The sequence below is a fragment of the Seriola lalandi genome, unplaced genomic scaffold (assembly GCF_002814215.2).
Source record: "Seriola lalandi dorsalis isolate HSWRI2012SDOR001 ecotype SW California unplaced genomic scaffold, Sedor1 jcf7180002054348, whole genome shotgun sequence".
In the NCBI taxonomy this organism is placed as follows: Eukaryota; Metazoa; Chordata; class Actinopteri; order Carangiformes; family Carangidae; genus Seriola; species Seriola lalandi.
This window is the reverse complement of record NW_019524901.1, coordinates 9,144-18,852: the sequence shown is the minus strand read 5'-3', so window position 1 is coordinate 18,852 and position 9,709 is coordinate 9,144. Positions and strand designations below refer to the sequence as shown.

Sequence of the window (9,709 nt, the reverse complement as noted above, 5' to 3'; positions counted from 1 at the left end):
TTTCAGTTCTCTCAGCGCTCGGAGAGCCAGCACCAAGAGAAGACCCTGCTTCTGCGAGGAGCTGCCTTAGCGAGTTTATTTACAATTTCACAAAATACAGGTGTCGCTTTCAAACAGTGTTCAAGCATTTTCACATTAGTGTCGTCTTCTGACAAACCACCGCTTCCTCTCCTGTTTCGTCCCCCGCCTGCTCTCAGTCTTTGGTTTCCCGATGTTGAAACTTGGCTTAACACGAGGAACTCTCCTACAATCATTTTTAAATACTCTTTATCCACTTTATTTCTCACACACACCCCCACATATATGGTCTGTCTCAATTTAAATTAATCCAGGTTTTCCTTTTTGCTTCCTTCCAGATGAGGAGTTTGTGCGCTTTCTACAAAAACCTGCTTTTGTTTAATTCTATTTTATTTTTTACAGCGTTGTTTCATAAAACTCGTACAGTTTCATATTTGTACATTTCAACATACAAGTTAGCTCCAAAACTTAGCTGGTTAGAGATTTTGGGTTTGTTTATATTTGCCCATATTTATATATATTTATTTAATAGGTACAATTGTTTTTTGTTTTTTTTTCTTATTTTATGGCTTCAAAACACAATATTATCTCTATATCTGAGGATCTCTTTGTAGTAGTTGTGCGTTGGATGTATGGCGGCTAACTGAAGGCATGTGTAGAAGTAGTCAGTATTCTCCGTACTGGTGTCAAAGTCTTAACAAAGATAAAGAAGTTGCTATCAAGTGCTATGATGCTGTGCGTTAAACAATGAAAACTAAATAAAACTAAAACAAAAAAAGTGATTGTCGAAGGTGAACACTCTTTCCTTTTTTGTTCTGCCTGTGATAAAAAGATTCTTGTTCCAAAACCTACGTACGTGTGCAGCTCCTTAGTTTACAAACACTTCTCCGTACGAAACATCAACATTTCCAGTTTGTTGAAGTGTTGTAATTTTGTAAAACAAGGACTTTCAAAAAAATATGTTGCATCATTTCTGCTTTACTGACAGTGACACTGTCCATATGATGAATGTTTCAGAATGAAAATCTCATTTAAAAATGTACCAGCAGTGTGACTCCTCTTTACGTTACGTTGCCGTGTTCTCGTGGGATAACACGGCGGACAGCGGAGTCGGGGGCCGCGCTGAGATCAGAAACCCAATTTCAACTCACGCAAATCACGTAACACACGTGCACGCGTACACTCGCACACCTGTTCCGCTCAAGGGTTGAATACTCGAGCGTTTTCCAATCCATCACTAATAAAAACGAGGAGTAACTTACAGGCTGTGTCGCCCTCAGGGAGAGACAGGGATCTCAGTAATTTACCGCCGTGTTTAACTTGTGTTTTTTTTAAATGTTCCTTCCTCTTGAGGAGAGTGTTACTGTTCCTGTACACCAGCACAAGTGTCTAATCCAATACTGCTGACTGTGTAAAATCCATTTGTTTTTCCACTGTGCAGTACAGCGGCGGAGCTGTGTGCGCCCCCCGGTGGTCAGAAGGTAACACGGTTTTAATACTATTCAGAAGTGCAACATGTGCGGTTGAGAAAGGGCGTGAACCTGGTTTACGCTGCAGTTCTACAGTATTTGGATTGAGATACTTCTTTGTTTAGGCTCCGTGCTCCAACACAGTGGATCACAACTGTGAGGTTAAAGTGGCGACTTTCATCTTTAGGTTGGTCAGTGGAGGACTTTCTGACCTTTTGGGGGGGTCTGTATAAAAAGGCTACAGTTTCAACACAGTTCATTAAGTGTGAAAGTAAACACTGTGGAGTTGAAGCTCAGTCAGCACTTTGACCTCAGAGTCATGGTTTCTTTAATCCAGTGTGCGGGAGTTCAGCATCTGTCTAAAGCTAACAAACAGCTCTGTAGGTGGTCAAGAGGAAGTCCGCATGTCTTTGTTCAAAGGGACGAACTCAACTTTAACTTTTCCTTATTACCCTCCATTAACGACCTGCTTTTTGAAAGCAAAGAATCAGATTTTAACGGGGCAGGTTCATGGAACCAGGACTTCCTCTTATGGATGGACCTTTAATCCACACGCCTAATAAAAGACATGTCTCTTCACAGCTGTTCATGTCCTCACCTGCTATGAACTAGATCCCACTGTTTTTAATTGATCTCAGTAAACAACATAAAAGTCGACCTTCTGCTTTAAGAACCTAAATTCTGTTTTTTTTTGTTTTTTCAAACCTTCAGATGTAAGATCGATACCGACACCGGTGACCGGTACGGTGCAATAAACCTTTGTGTTGCTGACGCTCAATCCTCCTGCCAGAGGTTTATTTGTCTCCGTCACGGTCTCCACGCAGCCGTCTCTCGTGCTGCCGCTTGGTGATGATGTATTTGAAGAACTCGTAGACTGACCAGCTGATGGCCGTGGAGGGCATCTGGTAGATGACCCGGGCTTGGACGCCCTTGAAGAAAGCCGGCACGCCTCCCATCCTGTACACCGTCCGAAAAGCCTCGCCCAGGCCAGAGATGTGGCGGCTGCCGGCGGCCGCCCCGACCGCTCCGGCCGCCGTCGCCGCCTCGGCCTGGATCACGTGAATAGCCTGAGCCTCCTGCGTGTTGAGGAGGGTCTTGCAGACGTCGAGGGGAGTGGTGGCGGCGGCAGCCAGGGCTCCGGCCAGCGCGCCGGACACGACGTGGGAGGAGGGGTTGTACTGTCTGTGGGGGTTGAGGAGCTCCTGGAGGTACTCGTAGGTCATGAAGTGGAGCGCCTGGAAGGGCACGTTCATGGTCAGCTGGGTGGTGTAGCTGCGGTAGAAAGCGGCGGGGCCCTCGCGCCTCAGCAACGAACCCATGCAGTCCAACACACTGCGGTAAGGAGAGTTGAACATCTGCATTCGCTGTTTCACAACTTAAAAATGAAAAGAAAGAGGAGGCGAGGTGAAGGAGAGGAAACTAGGAAGGAAAAAAACAGCAGATTATATTTACATGACTCTGCAGCCAGAGAAGGAACCTGAAGAAGAACCGGGGGGACGGTGACACTAGAGAGGAGGTCAGTCACTGAGAGTGCTCCATGTTATTTTCTTAGAAGTCTGTAAATACTGAAGAAACATGATCAGTATGAATCATCGTTTGCTGTAGTAACATCTGGCTCCCCGGCTCACAGCTGCCTCAGTAGCTCCACCTTGTGGCCTGACGGCAGAACTGCAGCACCTGATTTTCTTTTGAGGCCTTTAAAGGAGGTTGAGAACTTCTATAAATGGAGCTACACTATGTCTTAGCTCGGTCAGTGTGTGTGTGTGTGTGTGTGTGTGTGTGTGTGTGTGTGTGTGTGTGTGTGTGTGTGTGTGTGTGTGAGAGTGAGAGAGAGAGAGAGCCGTGTGGTTTTACCTTCGGCTGGGTTCATCATGGCGTCGTGCAGCACTGTGGCCATGCAGCCCGCCACCCCTGCAGAGCACAGAAAATAGGAAGTTAAAGTTTCAACCAGGAGATGATGTCAAGTTTCCTTCCTCTTCCATTAACCCCAGACTGACATTTATGTTCTTATCATGTGAGCTGTTAAAAAAAACGGCTCTTTTTTTTTTTTTTTACCAGCAGTAAACTGCAACGTTTTTAACCCCTTCAGTCCATGTTCCGTCTCTTTCAGTTCAATTTTAACAAAAAAAGGGAAGTCACCGCAGTAAAACTTCACATGGATGTTGCTGGGAGGCATCTCACCATTAGCAAAGTGGCTGTTGGTGCCCGGGTGAATAGCGTCACTGAGGGAAAACTTGATCTTCTCGTAGCAGGCGAAGTAGAGAGCGTGGGCGGGACCCGCACCCACCGCCAGCACGTTCACGCCTCTGATCGGCCGCCACACGCCTTCTGTCCGCACGATCTGCCGCAGGGCGTCCATCACGTTCCTGTAGCGCGCCCCCGGCTCGGGATGTAGGCTCTGCATACGAGTCTGGAGAGAGAGAGAGAGAAAGGAACAAACATAGATGCGTAAAATAAATGATGACATTCAGCCAAATTAGTTTTTACAGATGGTCGGCAAAGTGTTGCAGAATGATTTGCATTTCCAGCATCATGGAAACATGTCGTTCAGATTTTAGGATTTCGACTCTCTAGATAATAATCCAGCAGGAGCAAAAACACAGACGAGAGACACAAAAAAGATCTATAGAGAGAAATGCAAAAATGAATCACCAACTTGTGATTATTAAGTTTTAACCCCAAATTTTAAATCAAAAGACGATAAAATAAATCGAATAAATCAAAGATCCTGCATTTCAAAGTCTTCAAATAGAAACTTTAACCTAAAAATGATCCAGTTTCAAAAACCAACAGTGTGTGGATTTCGTTCCAAAACAAATGAAACTCCTATTACTGTAAAACACTGAGGTAAAACAAACAGGCAGCGGTGCGTTTGTGTTCCTGCATCTCACTCCGACAGCCTGTCACACCAACTCCGGCCTCTGCTCATTTAAAGTGTTTATGGTTCTGCCTCAACTTCACACTCAGAGGGAAACAATTGTCGGCAACCACAAGCCACCAATAAGGCCCGAGTGCCGATCAAAACCCTCAGCTACCAGAGCCATGAGCGCTATTCAAAAGCTCCAGACGAAGATTGTGCAATCCTGAAACTTTCTCTAACACGCAATAGGTGAACTGCCCCAGCCTACCCTCCCCTCAGGGGCAAATATCTAGAGCGGAGGAGGGAGCGCGCCTGCCTCCTGCAGGCTCCTGTGGACATTCCCGGCTCCTGCTTCTGGGAAATGGAAACTCACGAGGAATGTGCTCAGTCATCTGGTGGGTTTTTCCTTTTGTGTTCTAGTTTTGGGAGCAGAGTGACCGAGTTCATGGGATTGCTCAACCTGAAAACTGACACGGACACTTGTACCAAAGTACACAGTCAGTTGTCATTGAATCATATGGTTCGAACTTATTCAACAAAAAAAAACCTTGAGTGTGTGTGTGACCAGACCAGACACTAGTCACTGGTCTGTGGACAGTTTTCCAACATGTACCTTATTTAGACTCTGGGAAAGTCCAGCATGAATCCAAACAAGGTGTGTGCTGCTATTTTAAAGCTGCATTTGTCCAGGAAATAAAAATCCAGAGGAATCTCAGCTGAAGGCCAGGCATGATGGAATCACTCCCTCCTGTGACATATGGTTTTATGTATTAACTATTCCTGAGTGGAACAGAAAGAGGACTTCCTGAACACATGCATCACTTTACCTAAAACATCTGAACAGCTCTTGATTTTACTCTTGCAGGTGCAGGCTTCGAAATGTAGCATGAATGGTCAGTTTGTTATGTTGTGCAGTAATCTTTCAAAAAATGTCTGTCTCTCTTGTTGGATTTGCTTTTGGCCTGTAGGACTAAAAGGATGATCTTCGACCCGGCAGTTGGAGCTGGAATGGGCCTGGTTTACTAACAAATGGTCCTTGATTTTACTGGTGAATAAAGGAGTAATAATGTTAATCTTTACTATCCACACCGCCTGAAGAACCATGTCTCTGCCGTTAGGTCGGTACAGCAAATCTAATAGAAGTAACAACAGATTTCACTCCTTGGATCGTTGCCATTATGATCACAGGACAAATTACCAATTACAAGACAACATGCTGTCTTTCATTATTGTGCAGTATGAGGAAAAACAACTACCACTTTTCAAAATAATCAATTACAATGCACATAAAAAGTCTCACTGATTTGTTTTCTGCCGTTTGTGTTAGGGCCACAACAGACGAGGCTCTGCGTAACGCTAAATCGACCATAACCAGAAGGAAAAGACGCATCTGTAAAGGTTTATGTCAAAAACGCTCCAGGAAACACATTCCTAACAAACAGGTTTTTATATGCGTCACATCACATTAATTTCCTCATGTTTACGGTATGTTTGTTGGCAGGAACTGATTTTAATTTCCTTCCAGGCTTGAAACAATCAAGTGTTTCCTCTATAGCGTTTGGTTAATTAGCAGCACCTGGGGCTAATGAGCCAATCAGCAACACATCAAAACACAGGTGTTTGTCTTCACATCGTATGGAAACATGTTAGTGTTCGGGTTTTAATGGTGAAAGTATTTTTGTCATTTTATACTGGGGACTTGTTGCTTTTGTATTTAAACAAAAAGTTTTGTGTCCACCACCACGACCCTGAAAGAAACTATTTGGTGCAGTGGTGCGTCACTAAGAGATTTGTAAACTGGGTCATGGTACGATTATATAGAAACAAATGAAATGCTATGACCCTAAATGATGCCAGTGTTCTCCAAAATGGGCTTTTCATCATCGACAAGTGTGTGAATTAACTGGAAAGAAGTGGAACAAAGGGTGGTTTAGTAAACACTGTTCCAACATTTATAAATGATTCAGGCACTTGACTATCAACTGCTCCCAACAATCAACAAGAAAGATACACGATTAGAGATGTAATGATTAGTTGATAGTCAATCAGTCGATCGACAGAAATATAATCTGCAACTATTGTGATAGGTGATTAATTATTTCAGACTGTTTATCAGTTTATTGGGATGGACGTTATTGACAATTTTCTGATCTTAAATGACCTGAAGCAGATAAGGGAAACATTGTCTTTATGGTTTAAAGAAGAGCAATGAGGAAACAGAGTAAATAATGACCTCAGGCATCACACACACTAACAGGCCAAGACGTTGGCCAACCGGCTGCGACAGCAACAGGAAATTAAGATTGTGAAAATAAAGAAAGTTCAGGATAGAGGAAGTTGTCTGCAAACATTAATGTAATGGAAAACCAAACTGACTTCCTTGAGCTAAAACATTTTCACCCACAAAAATTTGCACTACATTACTTCCTCCTACTTTGACACCAAAAAATGTAAAAAGCCTTCAGTTCTTATGTCGAAACCACACCTACAGTTTACTTTTCTTTTTGAATTCAGCTTCATGGCGCCCAATTACAAAGGCATCACGGTTTGCAAACAAAACTCAAACACGTAGGTTTTAGTTGAACATAGCTTTCCTGACCCAAACATCCTGCCAGGCATAAGATTTAACTGCAAATTTGGGGGGGGGGGGTTTCGTCTTGAGTCAGTTCCTCAGTGCTTCTTAAAAATGAGGAAGTGCTATAAATGTTTGTTGAACAAGTTGTTTTAATATAAAAGGTATCTTTCTTGATCATCTATAATTAAATTTCACATATTAACTAAAGCATTTTAACAAGTAATTATCGTTTCATTCAGAAGGATGATATCTACCTATTATGACTAATAATAATAATATCTTTATATACAATTATTTTTACCTACACTGCTGCTAGTCAAAACACTGAGGGTCATATGGCAAATGCTTAGTGATTGAGAATTAGAAAATAAGTCATATTCCAACCTGGTGACGCACAATAATGTTTTCAGAGATCTGAGAATCACAACAAGACAAATCTGCTGCGCATGGTTTGTCTGATGCAAAACTTTGCAATAGGAACTGCTCTTGTAAACATGGGTGAGATCAGCTTCAAGGCTGTTTTGCCAAAAAATGCTATGAACCGGAAGAGCTAATCATTAAGGAATTTGTAATGAATAAGAGCTTTGTTTGATTTATCAGAGAACTGCACAAGTCAGGTTCATTTTATAAGTCTGAAATGAGTGCGTAGTTTGGTCAGCTCATGTTCATGCCAAGTAGATATGACACGTATGACACAGAGAAGCTGTGTCGCAGTTACGAACTCCAGGCTAATACAGTACAGTGTGTGCTATCATTCTTATCCTCTCAGAATGAATGTTTTCACATGCAGACTGCTGGAAATAGATGTTCATTCCTGTTTTGTAGAACAGGAAATGATAAACATAAACCAAAAGACATAAGCAAAAATTTATCCAAGGATGTTCCTGTTCTCACCAATGTCCGCAATTTGTTGTTAATTTCTTTCCACTTAATACTTTAATACTTCCACACTCTAACACCTTTGAATGTGCTTAATTATTATCTGTTTTCCAGTTTAAGCTTGCAACATACTCTTTGTTCGAATCAGTAATGTAATATACGACTAACACAGTGAGAGGTTAAGGTCAAGTTTGAGAGACATGTTTAAGAGGGACTCCACAGACACAGCTGCCATATTGCATAACAAGCCTCTTCAAAAACGTATGGTTATACAGTAGAACACCTACTGGTTAAAATCACTGCTCCTGATGCAGGTACATTAAACTTAACTGAGTGACTACTGGCGAGAGGGTTAGTTTTAACCTGAAATTGATTGACGTGGTTGAGTAATCATTAAAATATCCAATAAATGGTATCTATATTGGTTTACAGTAAATTCATACACTTCCTACTACCAGGTGTCTCACTTCCAAGAACCGCCTTTTCTGGACGACAGTCTGTTTAATCTAGTTACTGCTGTCCCACCTGAGTTAATCATCCACTCTTTCCTGTTTCTTCACACTGAATTTATGACATGATCTTTCCTGACAGTTCAAGTCCTCAATGATATCTCTACACTACAACACACCTCACAACAACACCTAACAATATAAACAAGATTCTGCCTGAGAACAGATCTATGTTTATACAGTCTGTGTTAATTTGTTTGGTGCGTTGAGCACATAGCTGATGTTACATCTTTGTTAATTCAGCTTTTGCAAGAGCTTCCTTTACCAATAGTCCCTGATAAGTAGCGTTATTTGTTTACAAAAATACAAGGGTTAAGGTCTGTAACCCGGAATAACAAAGTCCTAATCAAACTTAAGTGGTACGTGGCTATATCCAACTGAGTTTGAACTGCGATAAAGTCGTTTTAGGTTACAAAATGTGGCATATGCCTTCCCCCTGGTCTATTTAAAAAACAGTGCCATGGTGAGAAGTTTCATTCATCATGTTAGTTCACAGTAATACAGATGAGAAATACCAACGAAAGACGTGTCCGATAATGGACTCATAGCTAAAGATTGCTTCTGCTGCTTTAGCCGGTAAGCTAGTTTGTGTGTAGCGTGCTAGCACAGTGAGAGGAGACGCAACTGTCAAACCCATTAGTCCGTTACTACACAAATATCTGCCAATACGAAAGCTGAGCTGAGGTAAACATGCACCCTCACGTTTAGATTTTCACTTTGACCATGTTGTGTCGCGTTGTTTCCCTTTTTAAGCGACGCTTATTAGTTAACTGACCTCTGTTAGCAAGGTTACCACTGTTAGCATGTAGCATTACCAGGCTCAGGCTTGTTTTCAGGCCTACGTTTATACTCCAGGTTTATGAAGCCAGTGGCTGCGTACAGTGTGACATAAACTGGGCCCGGACGTGCTATAAACATAAACTGAGAGTTGTATTTTTTTTAGTGCTGATACCTTGACACAGTCGATGGGGTACATGAGGCAGTGCTCCATGATTCCAGCCACGGCTCCTGCCAGCATGTGTGTGCTGGTGGCTACTCCCTGAGGCAGCCCTTCATAGTCTATTTCTGGCTCCACAGAGGTCGAGGTCTCCGGAGTTGCTCGATGCAGCACCGGGGCAAAGTCCTGTTCCCCTGTCATTCTTGGTGGAAGAGACCCGACAAATCCCCCGGTGGCGTCCAGTAGCCTGCCGCCTAGCCATCGAAACTCTGCCCCGGCTGCGGCGCCTGCAACCCGGCTATCGACGCCCGGTGTTTCCACGGACGTTCGCCGGGACACGAAACCGTCCGCTTCCATTCAAATGACAAAGAGTTTAGTCCGTGAAGTGTGTTCAATCAGAGCACTTTAGCAACCCGCCTGTCGTTGTTATCTCCCTGGGAGTTTAATTAGTATCCCAGCCGG

At 43.0% G+C, this 9,709-nt stretch overlaps 1 protein-coding gene across 1 annotated transcript; it reads right to left on the bottom strand.

Moving 5' to 3' along the window:
- LOC111656204 (mitoferrin-2-like) lies at positions 1–9,703 on the bottom strand. Its single transcript, XM_023407843.2, has 4 exons — positions 9,263–9,703; positions 3,669–3,897; positions 3,342–3,398; positions 1–2,862 (listed from the first exon to the last, which is right to left on the bottom strand). Exons 1-4 carry the CDS (start codon positions 9,602–9,604, stop codon positions 2,282–2,284), a joined length of 1,209 nt encoding a protein of 402 aa, XP_023263611.1. The 5' UTR covers positions 9,605–9,703; the 3' UTR covers positions 1–2,281.
- Positions 9,704–9,709: the final 6 nt, after the last annotated feature.